Source organism: Hevea brasiliensis, chromosome 7 (assembly GCF_030052815.1).
Source record: "Hevea brasiliensis isolate MT/VB/25A 57/8 chromosome 7, ASM3005281v1, whole genome shotgun sequence".
Taxonomy (NCBI): domain Eukaryota; kingdom Viridiplantae; phylum Streptophyta; class Magnoliopsida; order Malpighiales; family Euphorbiaceae; genus Hevea; species Hevea brasiliensis.
Window position 1 is genome coordinate 103,780,155 of NC_079499.1, and position 23,058 is coordinate 103,803,212.

The 23,058-nt window shown below is 30.5% G+C and overlaps 3 protein-coding genes across 4 annotated transcripts; 2 read left to right on the plus strand and 1 right to left on the minus strand.

Annotated features, from left to right (window-relative positions):
* Window positions 1–1,645: 1,645 nt before the first annotated feature.
* On the minus strand, window positions 1,646–4,744 carry LOC110673553 (probable mediator of RNA polymerase II transcription subunit 26c). 2 transcript variants are annotated; one of them, XM_021836684.2, is made up of 9 exons: window positions 3,516–4,744; window positions 3,371–3,439; window positions 3,141–3,223; window positions 2,960–3,048; window positions 2,775–2,824; window positions 2,647–2,680; window positions 2,377–2,510; window positions 2,119–2,218; window positions 1,646–2,020 (listed from the first exon to the last, which is right to left on the minus strand). In XM_021836684.2, exons 1-9 carry the CDS (start codon window positions 3,915–3,917, stop codon window positions 1,911–1,913), a joined length of 1,071 nt encoding a protein of 356 aa, XP_021692376.2. In that variant the 5' UTR covers window positions 3,918–4,744; the 3' UTR covers window positions 1,646–1,910. The 2 variants fall into 2 exon arrangements, with proteins under 2 accessions (XP_021692376.2, XP_021692377.2); XM_021836685.2 differs by having other exon boundaries at window positions 2,960–3,033; window positions 3,516–4,741.
* A 2,558-nt stretch (window positions 4,745–7,302) lies between these two features.
* LOC110673552 (monooxygenase 2) lies at window positions 7,303–8,900 on the plus strand. Its single transcript, XM_058150395.1, has 3 exons — window positions 7,303–7,571; window positions 7,646–7,871; window positions 8,022–8,900. The coding sequence occupies exons 1-3, from the start codon at window positions 7,351–7,353 to the stop codon at window positions 8,811–8,813; spliced, it is 1,239 nt and encodes a 412-aa protein (XP_058006378.1). The 5' UTR covers window positions 7,303–7,350; the 3' UTR covers window positions 8,814–8,900.
* A 7,666-nt stretch (window positions 8,901–16,566) lies between these two features.
* Window positions 16,567–18,411, plus strand: LOC110673570 (monooxygenase 2). Its single transcript, XM_021836709.2, has 3 exons — window positions 16,567–16,991; window positions 17,083–17,314; window positions 17,437–18,411. The coding sequence occupies exons 1-3, from the start codon at window positions 16,771–16,773 to the stop codon at window positions 18,214–18,216; spliced, it is 1,233 nt and encodes a 410-aa protein (XP_021692401.2). The 5' UTR covers window positions 16,567–16,770; the 3' UTR covers window positions 18,217–18,411.
* The last annotated feature ends 4,647 nt before the right edge of the window (window positions 18,412–23,058 follow it).

Below are 23,058 nucleotides of genomic sequence, written 5' to 3' on the forward strand. Positions count from 1 at the left end.
TCATGCTTTTCATGAGGAAATGAATTTTTTTGTTTTTTGTTTTAACTTGATTCTGTACAAGATGGGCTAGCTTCATTATATTAAATGTTGGTTTGTTGTCCACATTCAAAAGTTACAAGAAGTTGAAAAAGAATATAAGGGGAGAATACAATGAAGGTAACTCTGTGCTCAATAATCGAACAATTTTAATAATCTTCAATATTTTTTAGGTTAAAATTTTACGTGATTTTTTCTCAATAATTATATTACAAGATTAAAAACCGAATTCTTGACTTTATAATTTTGAAAACGACCCCAATATAATTTAGTTAAAATCATGGATGGGATGTCGATTTTTTCTCCCCAAGAAAGATTTTACACTCTCCTATGAATTTTAAGTATTTTGTTGGTAGCAAGCAAGAACGTGGTAACTGATAAGTTCAGTCCAGGTACATCCTACACATCATATTAAGATTTCATTCATGTACATCTCTTTTGAAAGAGAGAGAGAGAGAGATATCATAATTAGATTTTTGGGAGTTGAATTCCCCGCTCTTGGTTGATGGTTAATTCTTCAATACCATATTTTTCTGTAATAAAATGAAGGATCCATGAAAGCCTGAGAATGATATTTTATATAGCAACTCTCTTTTTCTTGTATCAGTTGACATAATCTTTGTTCAAAGTTGATTAGACCTCCTGGGTTTTTTTTTTTTTTTATAACAATCACTTGATATTCGAAATTCACTTGCTCAATTAATTCGAGTTCACACCTAACAAATCCACAAAGGAAGGCAAAATGCTCCATCCCAAATTTTAAAAGTGTTTCACACCCAAAACTCGAACTCGAAACCACTGGTTAAGAGAGAATGGATCCCTTCATCTCACCCTTTTGGGTAGACCTCCTGAGCTTTTTAAGTGCCTTGCACCCATATGTATCATCTTCTACTCAAAACAAGAAAATAATTTTACTTCAAATTGCTAACGTGGCAAATTTTATTTATACAAAATTTCGAATAATTTATTTTTTATATTTATATTTTTTAAATGGTAAATAGTAATTGATAATTTTTTAAGGTTTTTACATTTAAATTCTCAATACATTATATTATATACTTATATGAAACTTTCCTTGAATAAAATATATACAGCGTGAATTTTATCATATACCCTTCTAAATTTAGTTATAATTGATACTAAAATCAAAATTGTTTATGAAAATTAATAATTAAATATTAGGAGTCGAAATACAGGAAATTAGATCTGATTACCGTTGATCTTAAGAAAAAATTGAAATTACAAAAAAAAAAAAAAAAAAAAGGAATACCATCATAGTATATCCGACCATCTTCACGCGTGTGCCAACTTGGCAAGAGAGAGTCTCCCAAGAAGTCATGGACAGACTGTAAAGCAATTAAGCTCTCAATTCTAACACAAGTCCACCCAACAATATTTTATGAAAGAGAATAAAAATTAAAAATATAGAGTAATAATGGAAGGGACAAACCAATTTCCACCATCTTTCCTCCCAGCGACATCCTAAACTGACTCTTTATGGACCCAACCAAAGCTCCTTGACCATTGACATCAAAATGGGCTAATGCCTAAATGTTTCCTATCCTTATCCTATCATCTAAATCATTAAAAATAGCCTAAATTTTGAGAATTATAAAAAAAATTGAGAACCCTCTGTTTATGCCAGAATTATGCTCTTACAAGTTTAGACAGCAATTACACTCTCACAAGTAGTCCTCAAACCTCTATTTTCCAAAGAGCTTGTCAAGTTTTTCCTTTTTGATCATAAAGAAAATTAAAGAAAAATGTGCTTTTTTAAGTTAAGAAAAAAAAAACAATATAAAAAAGATAAATTGGACCCAGAATTTTCCTGTGTCCCCCAAGAAAGACCCTTTTTAATGAAATCTCTGCCAAAATCACCAGTGCCTCCCCTGAGAACCGCCACCTTTGTTCTTTGCAAAGAAGGCATTCTTGGGTTTTGGAATCTCATGTATGTCCATCACTTGAATTGTTCTTTGCTTCTTGGCTTCACGAACCAAGCACAAGACAACAAATGCATGTCAGTACATGCCCAAATTTTGAACTAAGTTGAAAGAAACAATGCAAAATGGATAGAAATCAAACCATTTAAGGCTTCTTTGTAATTCTCTTGAAGCCTCTTCCTCGCGGAAGCAAGCCTCTCAGAATCAAAATCTCTCTCTCTTTGTTGCTGCTCTCTCTGTCTCTGCAAAGCCACAGATTTCAAGTATTTTCAGTAACTGAGTAAACTGGTTCCAAAATCTTTACCACCGTTTTATTCTTGGCATAAGCCACAAAGCTTACTATCACATTCTCAATTTCTCACCAACGAAACAAAAGGCTCTCATCTGACGTGCTGGGTACCTGTACATTGTGAGAAGCAGATGCAGATACAGGAACAGATTGTTGGGTAGGTCTGGGTGGAGCTTCTTTTCGAGGAACCAGTTTTGGCTTTCGTTCTGATTCTGAATTATTCTTGTCTGAACCAGAACTTCCATCTATGGAGAAAAGGGGGGACATTAAAACACAATTTAGAAGCAAACACATTACTCAACTCAAACATAGAAAGAGAATGAAATTAAAAGGAAAAAATAAATAAAATAAATCCAACTTTGAATCTGATTCTATACTCACTATGAGGATTGGGAGAGTATGCAAAATCAGGAACCTAGAAAAGAATAGAATATTAGAAAGCAATCAAAAGATGGAATTTTCCACAACTTTCCCATACAAAGTAGCTGGCAAGAAAAGATTATTTTCACCTGGTGAAGAGAGTTCTGGGGAATTTTCTGCTGTGGGGAGTCCCCATCAGCTGCAGAAAACACCATCATTAATTTTCCATCCTAACTTCATCTCTTCACAGTAAATCTCCATTTCACTTTATATAACAATTTTTGCCAGAAAAGCAATATGGAGATACGTTAATATTAAATTATGATAATGTTACCCATTAGAGCAGAGGATGCATGCTCTCCTTGTGGATTTAACCTCACCCATTCATCTACAATTTCCTTCCATTTCCTGGAAACCAAACAACAAAAGAACTAATCTTGAGCTGCTCTTTGAACAATTATATTTAACACTGTCCAAACTAACAAGCGAATAAAAGCAAAAAAAAAATTCAGAACCTGACAAGTTGTTTAACTAATCTTCGAACATCATTGGATGAATGCTTTCGCAAACGATTGACATGTCTTCCAATATCAGTCTCCTACAAGCCAGAATTCTCAAATTAATTACTTGTCATAAAAATTAAAATGAGATTGGAAGAAGAAATCAGTGAAAAAAAATGAGAAGAGGGAAATTTGAAACAAAAAAAAAAAGAAAAAAAGAAAAAGAAAAGAGGTAAGCTATTCACCTTGAGTGCCTTGAAGGTTATATCCATATCTGCTAAACTTTGAAGCAAATCAACCAGAGAATCTTCAGACTGAAACACAGAAAACAAAGTCAAACCCAGTAATTAAACACCCAAAAACAACAAAAATGACAAAAGAAATCAAAACCTGGTCAGGATCTTCAAGATGTTGTTTGATCTCCAAAATCTTCTTCTGCTCATCATCAAACAATCCTGCGTATGGATCCAATTCATCGTCATCATCTTCTTCGTCCCCATGAATAGACCTTGGCGTTGTTGAAGGAGACCCACTTCCACCTCCTCCTCCTACTTTTACTTCATGGCTATTTTCTTTCATTTCATGCTCATTACTAATCCTGCCCACATCAAAATCGCAATTCCTACACCGACCAGACGAGCAAGATGTGTATAGCATTTCCACAATCTTATCTCTCCGCTGCTTCAATTCTGTACCGAAATCCAAAGAAGCCACCAGAATGGCCGTGTCTATAAAAGTCCAGACGTCAACGCCTGAACTCTCCAGAATGGAACGAAAATCATCTATATCCATTCCGTAATATCAGAAAAACTTGCTTTTATCTTCTTCAGAAATCAACAAAGAACTTGTATGTTTTTGTGGGTATATAAAACTATATATCTTAGAAGCAATAGAACTTGCAGATTTCTAGAAGTGTAGTGTAAGATCACATCATCAGATCTGGCACGATTTGGAGCCCGTACACAAAAGTAATCAATGAAACAGAATTTAGAATCTGACGATATGGGTACCAACCGGTATTGGAGACAGAGAGATGGAGATGCTTATGCTTCCAAGTTCCAGCCAATCGAATTGCAACCCAAGAACAAAAATCTGAATTTCCAAGAACCCACTTAGATCTGGCCCCAAAATTCACAAGAAAAACAAAAAAATAAAAATAAATCTCAGCGATCACTCTTCACTCCATGCTATAAAACAGAAAAAATATATAGATACAGATATAATTAAGGAAATCTGAAACGGGTTTCTTCATCAGGGCTATGAAGAAACTGCTCAACTTTTTTCGGTTTTGGTTTTGAGATAGAGATAGGAACAGAATTTTTAGGTTTGGATGGCTGTGACAAATGATGGTATATTCTATTCTAAAATTGAAGGATTTTTTTAATTTTTATTATTTATTTATGATGACCCAAGGCTGGCTCCCTTTCTCTCTCTCTCTCTCCCTCCCTCCCCCACTTTCTCTTTATCTTTCTCTGTGTTAAAAAGAAGAAGATTTTTGTTTGTTGCGGCTTGGGAGAAGAAGAGGGAGAGAGGATAATTGCTGGAATTTTGCTGGTTAGTGGGGTTTGTCCCACATGCCGGTTCGATTTTTGGTCTCTTTACTATGAACCAATTACCATTTGATGCATCAATTAAAAAGAAAATGCTATTTGTATATGAATAGGTAAGGTGTATTAATAATCCTTTTTTAATAATTTTATTGCATATCTCAATTTCAATTAAAATATTTTATCTTATATTTATTAGAGTTTTCTTAAATTAAATGTAAAAAATGTGTTATTTTACAAATTCTTTTTAGTTCGAAATTAATAATTTAGGGATTAAGGTTTCGATTATTTAGTGTAAAATATTTTTTTTTATTTTTAATATTTGAGTTATTAAAAAAATCATTAATAAAAAATATTTTTTTATTAAAAAATTAAATTATTTTTAAATTTTTACAAGTTTAGTTAATATATGCATGATATAAATAAATATCATTAGTTTAGTATTATAATAAAATAATATAAGATATTATCATAAAAAGTATTTTCTTGTAAAATATTTTTTTATAAAAAAATATTTTTTTATGTAAATTATTTTTTACAAAACAAACAATCTAAAAAATAAAATATTTTTTATGCATTTCTAGTTTTTATTTAATTCTTTAAATTAATTGATTTATCCTAATGCAAATTTACTCTTATGATAAAATTAAATAAGAATTACATTTTTATTGTCAATGCAAATAAACTAAATAAAATAAAATAGGTGCTTTTTTTTTCTTATCAACCAAAACTTAACTATATTAAGGAGTTCTATGAGATTATCTATTTTAACGTATTTAAATTTGTCTAAAAAAAAGGATGGGAGCACTCATTTCTTATCAATTAGGATTTGACCATATTAGATAGTACTCTAAAATTATTTATTCTAAATATATTAAGCTAAAATGCATCTTTAAAATTATTTAAAAAAATTAATCTAAATATATAAAAACTAATTCAGAAATACTCATAATTATAAATACAAAAGAAAATTAAAATAAATAATTTTTGTTTTAATTTTTCCTTTATCCTCCCTCATTCTTCATTATGTCCACTCTATACATTGTCGCTTGCCATTATGATTAAGATTGGCTACTTAAGTTCTCATATTAAAATCGCATGAGATGCATTTCATATTAATGTTAATAAAAAAAATGTTTTAGCTATATTAAATGTTAGATTAATGACCCAAAAGCTTAATTAATTTAGAAGACTTGAGTGGGAGACATATTTCTCAATAGGACGGAGAAATATTTCCTATATAAACTAGAACTCTTATTTTAATATTATTCCTAAATTAAGTGAAATTTCTAATTAGATTAGGAATGAGGAACTAACACTATAAATAGTGTTTTGCTCATGGATAATGGTTTTGCCCATTAAAGAGATTGACTTTCGGCTGGAGTTGTCGCTTATTGCAGAGAGAGAGAGATTTTGCTGAAGATTTGACTTTACCCACTGACATTATAATCTGAAGGGAGAGAGAGAGAGAGAGATTCGGCTGGGGTTCTTGTTCATTATAATCTGAAGGGAAAGAGACTTTGACCTAAGGTAAAGAAAGGACATAATCTAAGAGGAATGAAATATAGCCTATTGTAGTTAAAGACACATTTTATATCGTAGTAGTTAAAATAGTAAATATATTAGGTTATGTCTAAAGAAAATCGAGAGAAACTAACTAATATATTCACTATGAGAGTTTGATGTAAGAGTTCTTTTTTATGTGTAATTGGTTTAATGAGTAATATTTATATTTTGTATGTTTACATAATTTACGCGTCGTAGTGTACAACATTAAAATTTTAAATTAAGGTGAAATTGACCAACTTAGAAGAATCAAGAAAAATTATAAATGTTTAAAAGATTTAGGATTTTTTTTGTGTATTAAAAAAATTGTATCAAAAAAGCATGAAAAATAGGAATTTTCCTACCAACAATAAGTTTTGAAAAAAATAAAAATAAAAATCAATTTATTAAATGATTTTAAATATGCATTCATTCATATCCACGTTATACATTGATTAAATATTAATTTTAAAATGTTTTTCCATGTTGAAAGTAAACTTTAATTAATAAAAAATAGATTTTTATTCTTATTAATTAGAATTTTTTTAGCAGATTCTTATCAATTAGATTAATTTATTTAATTGTATTGATTATCATTAATTAAAATTTTAAATAATTAAAATATGATTTATAATATGATAGGGTACTTCACTAACTTATTATTATTTTATTTTACAAATTTGATATTCAAATTCGAAACTTTTATAAATGGATGATTTATCTTCCGTTGGATTGTGTTTTGGCCCAGCCTCCTTTTGTTGGCCCTCTGTTTCCCATGTGCTGTACAAGCAAAAGATTTATCTAATATCTAATGGCCTCAGGAATTAGTTGCTATAGATCAAAAGTTTATGCAGTCGAAGACAGAGAGGAGTACCGTGGGAAGGTGTAGCTGCTGTAGGAAATAACCATGCAAGTCTTGTTGATAGAACCTTCCAATTTGAACAGAAGGCATCAGAGTTCTATGGATACAGAGGTTGACCACAGTTAAAAATGAAACAACAATGTGAACAGTCTGATACGTAACGCCTTATTACTTTGAAATTTCAATCACTGGTCAATTGTGGTGTCTTAGCAGGTCCTATAAATGAGGGGCACTCAGAAAATTATACCAAAAACAGAATAAAGACTGTGACATGGAAACTCTGGAAGATGTGGTGATCATTGGTGCTGGAATAGCTGGGCTGGCCACAGCCGTAGCTTTGAAGAGAGTTGGGATTCGATCTTTGATCTTAGAGAAATCAGAAACGCTTCGATCCACTGGTGCAGCCTTAACCCTCACTCAAAATGCTTGGCTCGCTCTTGATACTCTTGGTGTTTCTCATAAGCTTAATTCCCTTTATACTCCTTTCTTAAGGTATGTAAATTTATGCTTCATAATTAGCCTGAACATTTGTTTAATTAGCTTCTTAATCGTCTTGTAATTATTAGGGTGTCTACAACGAATTTGGCCACCGGAGCTGTTCGAGAGATCTTATTAAAAGATCATGGACCCAGAACAGTTCATCGCAAAGCTCTATTAGAGGCTCTAGCAGAAGAATTGCCAGCTGATTCAATTCGATTTTCTTCGGAGTTTACCTCTATTGAACAGCACAAACTTGGAGATGCTTCCATTGCTGTACTTCATTTGGAAGATGGAACTACCATCAAATCAAAGGTATACAAATCATACCAAGTAATGTTCATATCATGAGTTCAAACCCTTTTAACAGTTCCTTCTCGACATTCACCCAATGGCACTGGAGTCCTAGAAAAGAAAGTTTCACATTTTGAAAAGATTAACCTTTTTTAGGGGATGCTATTGTAGGTTTTGATAGGCTGTGATGGGGTGCACTCGGTGGTGGCCAAATGGCTTGGACTATCTGCACCGGTTCATTCAGGTAGAGCAGCAGTGCGTGGATTGGCAGTGTTTCCACAAGGCCACGAGTTTACTAAAGAAGTAAAGCAATTTGGGGATGTTGGGAAAAGGGGTGGTTATGTCCCTCTAAACGACAAAGAGTTATACTGGTTCTTATCTTGTCCTGAAGAAGAAAACATGGCACGAGACCCACAACTAATACAGAAAGAAGTGATTGAGAAGTATGCATACAATTTTCCCTCACAATACTTAGACGTGGTCCGTCATGATGATCTCTCAAATCTGACGTGGGCTCCATTGTTGTTGAGACATCCATGGAATGTCATATATGGAAATCTAAGCAAAGGAAACATCACAGTAGCAGGTGATGCTATGCACCCGATGACACCTGATCTAGCACAAGGTGCATGTTCAGCTCTAGAGGATGCAGTTGTATTGGGTAGACACATTGGGAATTCTTTTATAAAAAATGGAAGGCTACTTGTTCCAGAGGATATGGCTCGAGCCTTAGATGGGTATGTGAAAGAAAGGAGGTGGCGAGCTGCTACACTCATCACTGGGGCCTATCTATCAGGATGGATGCAACAAGGTGGTTATCAATGGTGGAAGAAATTTTTAAGAAGCATTTTCTATGTATTAATCTTCCCTATTCTCGCTAATGTTGTTCGCTATGATTGTGGGACACTGCCAAGGGTCTCTGCCTCTGTTGAGTTGCAACATTCATCCAATAAATCAGACTAGATTTTTTTCATGAATTGTCCATGTGTCTTATTCCTTTTTTTTTGTATTAATTTTCTACTTAGTCAAATAAAATGAGATTATGTGTCACAGTCACACCTCTTACAATGTTTTTTATGATCAAACAAGAATTTTCAGATGATTTAATGAGGAACAATTAGTTAAAGAATAACATTAGAATAAGGCTTAATTTAAAAAAAAAAAATGTAAAATTATAATTTAATTAAGAAGCCCAATGTTGACGGTGTTTAATTTCCATTAACAATGCCCTTTCACTATTAAAATTACTGCCACTAGATGTAAATGTGCAAACTTTTGAGAGGACCCTTTCGTTGTTAGTTTCTTCCTCATCGTCCTTATCCATGCTAGCTACCTCACCATCAGATGTTCCATGTCCTCATCTACATCCACAGATGTTACATCACATTCAGGGGCCACAGATACCCCTTCTTGAGCCGCAGAAATAACCACAGAAACAGAATTCTTCCTTGATCCTATTGGCTTTAAAGCAGCAAAACCTCTGCCAAGATTAGTGCCAGAAAAAGACTTCTCAGACGTCATCTCCAAGGTGTTCTTCCAAGAAACAGTTAACGTCGTCTCATCATGTGTCGTGCACGTGGCTAGTTTTAAATGTGCCTTTCTTCATATTGATATTATACATTAATAAATATTAATTTAATAATATTTTTTAAAGAAATAGAATTTTAATTAATAAAAAATGAGATTTTTATTTTCATTAACTAGAATAATAACATTGATTACCACCAACTAGAAATTTAAATAATTAAAATATGCTTGTTATAAGATGATGGGTCACTTTACTAACGAATTCTGTTAAGTGGAAAATAAGTATTAAAAAAAAGTACGATTTTAATAAAATAATATTAACTTATTGTAAAAAAAATAATATTTAACATATATATTTATATTAATATAAATGTATAAAAGAGGGTGAATATTAAATTTGTCTAAATTGCACTTTATGATTAAAATTAATTACATTATATTTTATTATTTAAATTAATTTTTAAATTTATCTAAATTTAAAATTTTTAATTTTAAAATTAATATAAATTTAAAATTTTTAATCTTACTTATATTTAATTTCAATTAAATAAAAAATTTTATAAGAATTAATTAACTAAAATAAGAAATTAATAAATAAAAAAATATTATTAATTTATCTATTATTTATAAAAATATAAAAAAAACATATTTATAAAGACGGATCAATAATTCGTCATCAATAATATATATTAAAGACAATAACATGTAGTTAATTATATAAATTCATCGCTAATGCTATTCAACAATAAAAAAAATACATTGCTAATAATTTTAGCAATTAGTGCCTTTCTAATGTATCGTTGTTAAACTTTTAACGACAAAAAATTTGTCACTAAATTTTTTATTATCCCAAATCTATGGTATTTTAATTATATTGTCACTAATAATTTTAACGATGAAATGTTTACCATTAAATACCCAATAATTTTATTTTTAATATTACAATAATTAGTATAAATTAAAATTTTAATATTATTTTAATAATAATTCTACTTATAATAAAAAATATATTATAATTTTTAATATAGTAATTCTATAATTATAATTTTATAAGTATTATTAATTTATTAAAAATTATTTAATTTATGTTAATAAAATTAATAAATATATATATATAATTAAATAAAAAATTTAGGGTTAACTACATAACTAAAATCTTAATAAATTTTAATAATTTATACTTAATAATATATATAATTCAATTTTTCCTTTAATTAGAAAATTCATTTTTTTTTCATTTCTTTGTAATTAAATCATATATGTATAAGAATTTTTACCATTAATAATATAAATTCTTTAAATTTTTCTATAATTTATAAATGCAAGTAACTTTTCTATATCAAAAAATACAAAATAAATTTTGTATAAAAAGTAATATATTTTAGTAATAAAAATTTCATAAAACTAAATAAAGAAAATTAAAAAAAAAAACTATGCAATATTATGAACTTAATAGAATTTTCATATATTATATCATATATAAAAAATTAAAATCACAAGTTTATATAGCAGATAAAATAACAAGCAATGCATATTAAGAATTTTTTTTTATATATAAATAAATTTTATTTATTTTATTTTTATTAAAAATAAAATAAATAATTTTATATTTTAAAATTATTATTAATATAATAAATTAAAAAATAATTTTTATTGAAAATTTAAATAAAATTATTATAATTGTATTTCAATTTTAACTAATTTAGATAAATAGAATAAGACTAACACTAATTTTACAATTTTAATAAAATCAATCAAAATTTCAAATAAAATTAAATAAGTACTTAGAATTTTTTTATTAATTAGTCATATTTTTAAATTATTTTTATTTTTTACTTCAATAAAATATTATAATTTATAAATATATTAAATTTTTTTTTTAAAAAATACTATTTATAAAAATTATTTAGACTTTATTTAGATAATTAATTATTTAAAATAAAAATAAATTTTAATTTTATATTAAAATATAATAAAAAAATCATAATATCACGTTTAAATGCATATTCATTTTAAATTTTATCTATTTACATAAATTTTATATTATCATTTAATGGCTAAATGACTTTAAAAAATCAAAATATTTATAAATTTCTTTAATTTTAGCCAAATCTTTTAATTTTATCAATTTAATCTAAAATTTTTACATTGGTTTCAATGTTAGCAATTAATCAAATTGGATTACGTAATTGATAAAAATAATTTAAATATTTGCATATATTATTAATATTAGCTAATCTTTTTATTTTTATATTAATTTTAGATGTTATTCTCAAATTAATAAAATATATTATTTTAATTAAGTTATCTATTATTTTAAAAATTATAAATAAAATTATTTTGATTTTATTATTTGTTCATATTTTCTTTTATTATTTGATTTTTTTTCCTTAAACTTGAAATAAAATGATAGGAAAGATATAAATTAAAAGTATAAGTAAAAATAAATAAATAAAAAAAATTAAAAATTCAGATAATAATATTAGATATATTATTTATTTATTATTTTTTATTAACACAAAGTTTGTTAAAATTAATAAAAATATTAAATATATTAATAAAACTAAAAGTAGTAATTAAAATTGATAATAAATGAAAAAAATTAAATTATTTTTAATAATTGATCTGTCAATTATTTTTAATTAAATTTATTATTAAAATTGAAAATATTTAGAAAGTTTTATGATTAAATTAATTTAATTAAAAGTTTTTACTAAAATTGATAATTGACGTAAAGGCTTTGATTTTTTTCTGGCCTTTTAATTTTATTTAATCATATAAATATATGGGTATTTAGAGTTATATTGAAAAATAAAAGTAATATATGATATATAATTACAACAATGCATTTTTAAATTATATAATTTAATTTTTTATCAATATATTTATCATATATATTCTTTTGTTTTAAATACTTCAATTTTTTTATTTTTTAATTTACATTATATATATATATATATATATATATATATATATATATATATATATATATATATATTCAATTATTAACATAATAATTAATTAATAAATATAAAAATATGAATGAAAGAATTTATGAAATGGTCAAATTATAATTTACAATAACTAATAATTAAAACATTAAAATTTTTGTCTTATTATAAATTTTATTTCAAAAAAATATTTATATAAATAAAAATTCTCACTCATAAACAGTTCTATTAATAAGAAATGATAATATATAATTTAAAGGCTTAATATTAAAAATATTTTTTTAAAAAAATTATAATTGCAGCTTTTTTTTTCTTTTACAATTTTAGCATAGTTTTTTTTGAATTTATATTCAAAATTTGATAAGAAAAAAATTTGGGCTCTTCTCATTATGTTGCAATTATAACTATAAAAAAAGAATATTAAAAATAAGACACTACCGAAACATAATTTATTAATTAATTTATTAGTAAAATTAAATAATTTTCTCTTCTCAAAGTTCACCTACCTCAAAAATATTTGGATTAATCATTATTGTGCTTGTTGAAATAGTTTATAATTTTAGTTTACTTAAATTAAGAAAATAAAATAATAATATTAGAACAAAAGTACTTGACAACCTTTATACAATTAAAACATCCCTATAATTGACATTAATTCAATAGAAAAAATAATAAATTTTAATTTTGAATGTAAAGCAAATAAAGAAATAATTTTGTTAAAAAACAAAAGTTAAATTGCACATTTGATTTTATGAAACAGCAAAAAGATTTCAACAAAAAAGAAAACAATTGAAAACTTCATGTGCCAATTTTTCAGGCTAAAGTATAATTGTTACCTTAAAAAAAATGGCGGAGTTATTGACATAAATTTATAATAAAATATGAATACAATACTAAGAGATTTAATAACTATGAATTAGGATTATATTAATCCATTATTTTTCATAAATAAAGCGATAAAAAAACATACTTTTTTTCTTTTATTTACATTCACAATATTATATTGTCTTTATGTTATTAATTTAATTATTTTAATACAGTAAATTATTTTTCTAATTAATAATACCTATATAAAAATTTAAACTTTAATATAATAAAATTTTGATTTTAATATTTATTTTTATATAATTAAAATAATTATAAATTATAAAATATTTGATATAAAAATAAAAAAAATCTAAACTAATATGTGAATTGCTAATAACATAAGAAGGCGATGGTTTAACGATAAGCTGTATAAATATTTATAAAAAGTACTAAAATATAACAAAAAAATAATAAAGCATATAAATAGTAGAACAAAAGATGATGATTTTAAAAAAATATAATCTAATTTTATTTATAATTAACAAAATAAACGGATAAAAAAATTATAAATAAACTTTAATAAGGAGTAAAATAAAGTCATAGTAATTTAGTATTTTGACAATTAATAAAAATTAAATTTAATTAACTATTAGTTATTATAATAATAATAATAATAATAATAATAATAATATATTATATATGAGAAATTAACAGAAAATTATATGTGAAAAAGTTTTCACAATCCTTGATGAATTTTCTAACTCGCAATCCATTGATGAACACCATATTATAGATGAAACAAATCAGAAATAGAGAAACGCACATGTAGTGGAGCGGCAGAGAGGTAAGACATGCTCAATTCGCCAAGGAAGAATTACTTGTCCTTGGTCAATGCCAGTTCTAGTGCAAACAATTGCTACTCTCTGCTATAGCTCCAATGACTCCTCCATGCAGTCCATTGAAAATATTTTATAACCCAGAACGGAAATCAGAGCCTTCAACTATCCCATTTGATTGCAAAGAAAACAGAGACAGTTGGGAAAGGGATGAAAAATCTTCTCACCCATTTTCTTTTAGAAGTTTTCTCAGGGATCAAACAAGGGATTGAAATTAACAGTTGAAAGAGGAACCTTTCAATGTGAATAGAAAGCATCAGATTCCATAGAGATGTTGACTAATAATAAAATGAAACAATAATGCGACCAGTCATATGTTTTGGTTTGAAAGATCAATGTCTATGTTTCAGTTCCACTTGCCAACGTAACTCCTTACTTTCAATCAGGTCAATTAACTTTTAGAAGTTTTCTCAAGGATCAAATAACGGATTTGAAATTAACAGTTGAAAGAGGAATCTTTCAATGTGAATAGAAATGTCGTGAAAATCACACTCACACAAATTAAAGAATAAAATTTAGCATGTAAGCCTATTCCATCAATAAATTCACTATCAAAGGAAAAATAATTATATAACTATTAATTACTTTTTTTCATTCTCAAAATTACTCAACAAAACTCATGAATTTGACACATCTCTCTACCTCGTGAGCTTTCTACTATAGTATAATGGCCAACCAACTACACATAAATATAAGTCACGAAAACTTAGTCCTTTTAGAACTCTAATTATTAAACTTCATAATTTAAATTTCAAACTTTCTATTTTATCTAATCTCCTAACTTCAATTTAACTTTGACTCTAACAATCTCCACCTCCAAGTCAAATAGAATTAGTTTTTATAATTTCTGTAAAAGTCAATTTCCTCTTAAATACTTTCTTGCACTTTTGATTATTGATGTTACCCCTTGCTTCTACTTACATTCTTCCAATCAATGTGCTTCCTTCTAATTTGTAGATATTCTTTTATACCAATTTTCTCACCCTTCATGATTATAAGAGCGTTTCGGCTAACTCTATGACTCTACTATGAATTGAACACTTATAACCCAAAAATCCAACTTACCCAGGGAAATTAAGTTCCTTTCAAATTTAGGAACATACCTCATTTCATCTTACACTTTTACTCGATTACCATGCAACTTGATCTTTATTCTTCCAACACCTTCAACTTCCATCTTGTTCCCAGTAGCTAACTTCACTTTTTCTCATTTCTTTTCTTTAATCATGTCAAACCACTCCTTTTTAAAAGCAAATATGAAATAGGCTAGTAGAATCCATTAACCATTCATCTTCTAATGGATTTTTTACCTTTTCCTTATCATCATCTACATTTAAAAACTCACTATCAATATCATCATCAATTGCAATTGCAGCAGTTTATTCTTTTTCTTTTCCACGATTCTTCATATATTGTTTAAATTTTACAAGATCTTCCTTCATCTTCATATAATAGTATTGAATGTGACCCTTTTTATGACAATAGTAATATTCTCTATCTTCAAGGTCTATCTGTGGTCTCGAGCTCAATCTACTAAATATTTTCACGTGGATTGCTTCTACCACGACTAGAATAAGTAACAAAAGCTCCGACTTCATTGCTACAACATGTTTTCTTGAACTTCTCATCATCTAAGATAATTGCGGTAACCTCCTCCACTTTCAAAGTCTCATTCCCAACTGTTAGGGCTATCATCAAGTTTTTTATAAGATTTTGAGAGAGATGTTAAAAGCAAGAAGGCTTTATCTTTGTCATCAACTTTCACACCAATGATAGCTAATTGGATAATTAATTTATTGAAAACATTAAGGTGATCACTCACATCAGTACCTTCATCCATTCTGAATTGGTACAACTCCTTCAAGTACAAATAATTTGTGAGTGACTTTAACATATACAGGCTCTCTAATTTTTTCCACAAAACAACTAGCAAAATCTCCTCTAAAATATTGTACTTCACATTAAAGGCTAATGTTAATCTAATCGTACTCATCGCCTTTTTGTTGAAGTTCTTCCCAATCATCATCTTTTCATAGTTGTCGGTTGATTCTCGTTCAATGCTTTAATTAATTATTGTTGTACAAAGACATCCTTCATGGTGCTTTTTTTTTCCCATGGACCTCAAATTTTATAATCGTCATCTTTAACATATTGAACCACAAGTCTGATACAATCCACACAAATTAAATAATACAAAATTTAATGTAATTCGCCATAAACCTACTCTATCAACAGATCCACTAGCAAAGAAAAAATAATTATATAACCACTAATTATTTTTTTACCCTCAAAATTACTCAACAAAACTCATAAAATTTTACACACCTCTCCATTTCGTGAGCTTTCTATCACAATATAATGACCAATCAGCTACACATATATATCAACCACTAAAATTTAATACTTTTAAAATTCTAATTATTAAATTTCATAATTTAAATTCTACTAAAGTTTTTATTTATATAATCTTAACTTGACTCTAACAAGAAGGCATTAGATTCTGTAGAGATGTTGACTAATAATAAAATGAAACAATAATGTGACCCGTCATATGTTTTGGTTTAAAAGATCAATGTCTATGTTTCTGTTCTACTTGCCTACGGAACTCCTTACTTTCAATCAGGTCAATTATGGTGTCTTTGTACGTGGTCCTATAAATTAGGACACCTCTAAAACCTTCCTTTTGCACTCAGAAATTTCGAAAAGTATAGCAAAAACAGAGCAAAAAAAGACACAGATATGGAAACTGTGGAAGATGTGGTGATCGTTGGTGCTGGAATAGCAGGGCTGGCCACTGCAGTAGCCTTGAAGAGAGTTGGGGTTCGATCTTTGATCTTAGAGAAATCAGAAACGCTCCGATCCACTGGTGCAGGCTTAACCCTCACGCCAAATGCTTGGCTTGCTCTTGATGCTCTTGGCGTTTCTCATAAACTTAATGCCCTTTATACTCCTTTCACAAGGTATGTAAAAACTAATGCTTCATAATCAGCCAGAAAATTTGTTCTAATTACATAAATATATGATTCTTAATCTTCTTATAATTATTATTAGGGGGTCTGTAACGACTGTGGCTACGGGAGCTGTTCAAGAGGTCTTATTCATTGTAAATTCTCAAGGACCTAGATCAGTTCATCGCAAAGCTTTATTAGAGGCTCTAGCAGAAGAATTGCCAGCTGATTCAATTCGATTTTGTTCCAAGTTTACCTCTATTGAACAGCACAAACTTGGAGATGCTTCCATTGTTGTACTTCATTTGGAAGATGGAACTACTATCAAATCAAAGGTATATATATCATACCAAGTAATGTTCATGTCATGAGTTCAAAGTTTGGAGCCAATGAACCCAAAAATGAAAGTTTTACATGAAGAAAAAGATTAACCTTTTTTATGGGGATGCTATTGTAGGTTTTGATTGGTTGTGATGGGGTGCACTCGGTGGTGGCAAAATGGCTTGGACTTTCTGCACCAGTTCATTCAGGTCAAGCAGCAGTGCGTGGATTGGCAGTTTTTCCACAAGGCCATGGGTTTAATAAAGAAGTGACGCAGTTTAAGGATGTTGGGAAAGGGGCTGGTTTCGTCCCTCTAAACGACAAAGAATTATACTGGTTTTTCACTTGTCCTGAAGGTGAAAACATGGCGCGAGACCCACAACTAATACAGAAGGAAGTGATTGAGAAGTATGCATACAACTTTCCCTCAGAATTCCTAGACGTGGTCCGTCATGCTGATCTCTCAAATTTGACATGGGCTCCATTGTTGTTGAGACAGCCATGGAATGTCATATTTGGAAATCTTAGCAAAGGAAACATCACAGTGGCAGGTGATGCTATGCACCCAATGACATCTCATCTAGCACAAGGTGGGTGTTCAGCTTTAGAGGATGCAGTTGTATTGGGCAGACACATTGGGAATTCTTTTATCAAAAATGGGAGACTGCTTGTTTCAGAGGAAATGGCTCGAGCCTTAGATGGGTATGTGAAAGAAAGGAGGTGGCGAGCGGCTACTCTCATCACTGCTTCCTTTCTATCAACGTGGATGCAACAAGGCGGTTCTCAATGGTGGAAGAAAGTTTTCTATGCATTCATCTTCCCTAAACTCTCTAATGTTGCTCGTTATGACTGTGGTACACTGCCAAGAGTCTCTGCCTCTGCTGAGCTGCAGCATTCCTCTGATAAATCAGACTAGATTTTTTTCAAGAATTGTCCATGTGTATCATTTGCATTTGAGTTGGTTTAGTCTAAAACCAATTAGGTTAGAATTTTTTTTCTATTAATTTTCAACTAAGCCATGAGGTTATGTGGGTAGCAATAAATAAGGTTTCATCAATTATTTTAATTTTAACAATTTAGATTAAATTGAATAAATTAGTTATAATTTTAATTTCCATTTATGTTCCTTCCCCAAGGTATCTGATGCTCTCCTCTCCTATACCTTCTGATCATAATAAGGCTGTAAATTTGTTTAATGATATTACAAAAATTATATTTCATTAATAATTTTATAAATGAGTTCGAGAAGCCCAAACCCTATTTTAAACGATACAAATACCAATTATCAAATTAGAATCCCTCTAAAACTCTATAATACAAATCTGATCGTATCCACATATAACCTTAATAAAACGGATCCCATCTGCTATCAAATCTCTCATTCCAAAGTTTGACAAGTCTCTGGCAAGACACTTACGTGGCAGTGCAACACTATTAAAAAATAAAATAATATTATAAGAAATTATTATTGGAAAGGCAGCTGTTAGCTGCCACTTATTTTGCATTTATTTAGAGTATTTGTTTAGGAATTTTTGTGTATATATCTGTTTTTACCTTTTGTTGTATGATTCTGATACAATTTTGGTAGTTTAGCTTGATTAGAAACCTATTTGTTAGCTGTAATTTTTTTATATATATTTTTGATTTCTGGGACAATAAACATCAGAATTATTATTCCAAAATTTCTTAGTTCTTTTACATGGTATCAGAGCCATAGCTGATGAAAAGAAAAATGAGAGTTCTGGATCAGGGAAGAAAACTTCTAGTTCTTACACACTGAATTCGAATGACAACCCAGGTAACTTGATTACCCAAGTTCAGTTGAAGGGCGAGAATTACGAAGAATGGGCGCGAGCTATGCGGACTGCATTGCGGACCAAAAAGAAATATGGTTTTATTGATGGATCTGTCAAGCAACTAGTAGATGACTCACTGGAACTCGAAGATTGGTGGACGGTTAACTCTATGCTGGTTTCTTAGGTGTTTAACACCATTGAACCGACGCTTCGCTCGACCATCTCTCACATGGAGAACGTAAAGGATCTGTGGGAGGATATTAAACAGAGGTTCTCGATTGGGAATGGTCCACGAATGCAGCAACTGAGATCGGATCTGGCGAATTGTAGGCAGGAAAGTCAACCAATCGTGTCCTATTTCGGAAGACTCAAAACGTTATGGGATGAAATAAACAACTATGATCAGATACCAGTGTGTATCTGTGCAGGCTGCAGATGCAATCTTACCATTGAATTGGAAAGAAAGCGTGAAGAAGAGAGAGTTCATCAGTTTTTAATGGGCTTGGATGAAGAAGGATATGGAACAGTGCGCTCTAATATTTTGAGCACTGAACCCTTGCCCAATTTGAATCATGCCTATGCTATGGTTGTTCAGCAAGAGCGGGTGCGAACTATGACACGAACCAAGGAAGAAAAAGGCAATCCTATGAGTTTTGCAATTCGAGCAGGTAGTCGAAATTCAGGGGGGGATAAAGACAAATCCTCAATTTGTTCTAATTGCAACCGAGAGGGACATGATGCTGAAAGTTGTCTCCAGTTGATAGGTTATCCAGAATGGTGGGGTAATAGACCACGTGGAACTTCTGCTGGACGAGTAGGTGGTCAAAAGCATGGTAATGGAGCAGGACGTAGCAAGGGAGGAGTTGCTCGTGCCAATGCCACACAAGCAACTGGAGTTGATGGTGGGCGTGGAATTGTGACAGATTCAGATCGAAAGGGTCTTAGTGGATTAAATGAAGAGCAGTGAGCTGCTTTGCTGGGCATGTTGAATTCTTGTCAGAATGGTGGCAATAAGAGGATGACAGGTACGCAAAGGATATTTCCTTGAATTATTGACACAGGAGCTTCCCATCATATGACAGGAACGTTGGCATTTTTGAGTGAATTGCGTGACATTGTGCCATGCTCAGTCGGGTTACCTAATGGAGAAAAGACCTTGGCGGTGAAAGAAGGAACTGTGTTGCTTGGAGGAGACTTGAAATTGCAACGAGTCCTTTATGTGTCAAATTTGAATTGCAATTTGATCTCTGTATCCCAACTACTTAATGATTCAAATTTGGTTATTCAACTCACTAACAAAATTTGTGCTATACAAGACCTAAATTTGAGGAACCTGATTGGAGCGGGTGAGCAACGCGAGGGGTTGTACTTTCTCAAGGGAGTGACATCAGTATATGCTTGCAAGGTAACTAATGTGGGGTCTTTTGAGCTTTAGCATAAGAGAATGGGTCATCCTTCTTATAAGGTGGTAGAGTTAATTCCAGAAGCTGGTAGCATAGTTAGGAAAACTAATAAAACTTGTGAAGTTTGTTTTAGAGCAAAGCAAACAAGAGAGATTTTCTTTTCTAGTGATAATAAAGCTTATGGTTGTTTTGAATTGATACGTTGTGATTTGTGGGGACCTTATAGAGTCCCAACTTCTTGTGGAGCAATTTACTTCTTAACAATTATTGATGATTACTCTCGTGCTATTTGGATATATTTGCTGAATGGAAAACAAGAAGTAGCTTGTGTTCTTAAGAAATTTGTAGTGATGGTTAAACGCCAATTTGAAAAAAATGTGAAAATTGTCAGAAGTGATAACGGAAGTGAATTTATGTGCTTGAAAGAATATTTTGATGAATAAGGGATGTTGCATCAGACTTCCTGTGTAGGAACACCTCAACAAAATGGCCGAGTGAAAAGAAAACATCTCCATATTCTTAATGTGGCAAGAGCCTTGCGTTTCCAAGCAAATTTACCCATAAAATTTTGGGGAGAATGTGTACTTGCAGCTGGGTATTTGATTAATAGGACTTCATCTATGTTATTAAATGGTAAAACCCCATATGAGATGTTCTTTGGGAAAGTACCTTCTTACAAACACGTTCGGGTTTTCGGTTGTTTGTGCTATGCGCATAATCTGAATTGGGATAAAGATAAATTTGGTAGTAGAAGTCGTAGGTGTGTTTTTATTGGGTATCCATTTGAAAAGAAGGGATGGAGATTGTATGATTTAGAAACTAAAGAATACTTTGTATCAAGTGACGTGGTATTCGCTGAAACAGAATTTCCATATGCAAATGAGAAAACAATGGGTGATGAACTCATTAAAAATGGAGTTGAGGAGTTGGGTGATGAAGTTGATGGTTTAGAGAACAACTTGGGAAAGAAGCACGATGAAAGTGTAGGCAGAGAAAGTGAGGTGAATCCTGAAATGGAAGAATTGATCCATGAAAACAGTGAGGGAGTGGATAGAGGTGAAGTTGTTGAAGAGCAACTAGGTAGGGGATAAAGGGCTAAGCAACCTAGTGTTCGTTTGAAGGATTATGTGACAAACGCCATCAAAACAAGCCCCTCGGTATGCTCACCTTCCCAATCTGATTCCTCAGGTACGCCTTACTCTATAGCACATTATGTGGGTTATGATAAATTCTCTGCACAACACCGATGTTTTTTGGCAGCCATTACTACAGGACATGAACCAAGCTCTTATGCAGAAGCAGTTAAGGATGAACGGTGGAGAGCGGCTATGAGAAAAGAAATACAAGCTTTGGAGGATAATGGTACATGGACAGTTGAAAATCTGCCATTTGGGAAGAAAGCAATAGGAAGCAAGTGGGTATACAAAATTAAATACAATTCTGATGGAAGTGTTGAACGATACAAGGCGCGGTTAGTGATATTGGGAAATAATCAAGTTGAAAGCATAGATTATCAGGAGACTTTTGCTCCTACAGCAAAAATGGTTATCAGGCGCACCTTTCTTGCCGCTATGGGCTGCAAAGAATTGGGAACTCCATCAGATGGATGTCCAAAATGCCTTCTTACACGGTGATTTGGAGGAAGAGGTTTACATGAAGATGCCGCCTGGATTTGCTTCTCAATCACCAGGGAAGGTTTGTAAACTCCGGAAATCTCTATACGGTTTGCGGCAAGCACCTAGATGTTGGTTTGCGAAATTGGCTGCATCTCTGAAAGCTTATGGATTTCAGCAATCATATTCAGATTACTCTTTGTTCACTTTTCGAGCTGGGACTGTTCAATTGAATGTGCTTATTTATGTGGATGACCTTATTATCTCAAGCAATGATGTTTCCGCTCTACAAAAATTCAAGAACTATTTGAGTCGTTGCTTTCACATGAAAGACTTAGGGAAGCTAAAATTTTTCTTAGGGATTGAAGTAGCCAGAAACTCGAATGGTATTTTCTTGTGTCAACGTAAGTATGCGTTGGATGTAATTTCAGAAGTTGGATTACTGGGTTGCAAGCCGGCTAAAACTCCTCTTGAACAAAATCACAAGCTGGCCCTCATCGAGAGTGATGATGTGGATGACCCTGCTCAATATAGGCGTCAGGTGGGACGGCTTATTTATCTAACAATAACTTGGCCCGAGTTGTCTTATTGTGTGCATATTCTTGCTCAGTTCATGCAACAACCGAAGAAAGCTCATTGGGAGCAGCTGTTAGAGTTGTGCATTATTTGAAAGGAAATCCAGGTGAGGGTATACTACTGCATGCCAATTGTGATCTCAAATTATGTGCTTACTCTGATTCTGATTGGGCTAGCTGTCCTTTGACGAGACGGTCTTTGACCGGTTATTTTGTTCTTTTGGGTGAATCCCCTATCCCGTGGAAGACTAAAAATATTATTTATTTATTATTTTTTATTAACATGAAGTTTGTTAAAAATAATAAAAATATTAAATATATTAATAAAACTAAAAATAGTAATTAAAATTGATAATAAATGAAAAAATTTA

Bases quoted from the DNA above. Each gene is read 5' to 3' on its own strand.
- LOC110673570 (XM_021836709.2), top strand. From the start codon at position 16,771: ATGGAAACTGTGGAAGATGTGGTGATCGTTGGTGCTGGAATAGCAGGG. The intron at 16,992-17,082 runs GTATGTAAAAAC...AATTATTATTAG, and splicing joins CTTTATACTCCTTTCACAAG to GGGGTCTGTAACGACTGTGG. The intron at 17,315-17,436 runs GTATATATATCA...ATGCTATTGTAG, and splicing joins GAACTACTATCAAATCAAAG to GTTTTGATTGGTTGTGATGG.
- LOC110673553 (XM_021836684.2), bottom strand. From the start codon at position 3,917: ATGGATATAGATGATTTTCGTTCCATTCTGGAGAGTTCAGGCGTTGAC. The intron at 3,440-3,515 runs GTTTTGATTTCT...TCTGTGTTTCAG, and splicing joins ATCTTGAAGATCCTGACCAG to TCTGAAGATTCTCTGGTTGA. The intron at 2,219-2,376 runs GTACCCAGCACG...GTGGCTTTGCAG, and splicing joins CTGCTTCTCACAATGTACAG to AGACAGAGAGAGCAGCAACA.
- LOC110673552 (XM_058150395.1), top strand. From the start codon at position 7,351: ATGGAAACTCTGGAAGATGTGGTGATCATTGGTGCTGGAATAGCTGGG. The intron at 7,572-7,645 runs GTATGTAAATTT...TGTAATTATTAG, and splicing joins CTTTATACTCCTTTCTTAAG to GGTGTCTACAACGAATTTGG. The intron at 7,872-8,021 runs GTATACAAATCA...ATGCTATTGTAG, and splicing joins GAACTACCATCAAATCAAAG to GTTTTGATAGGCTGTGATGG.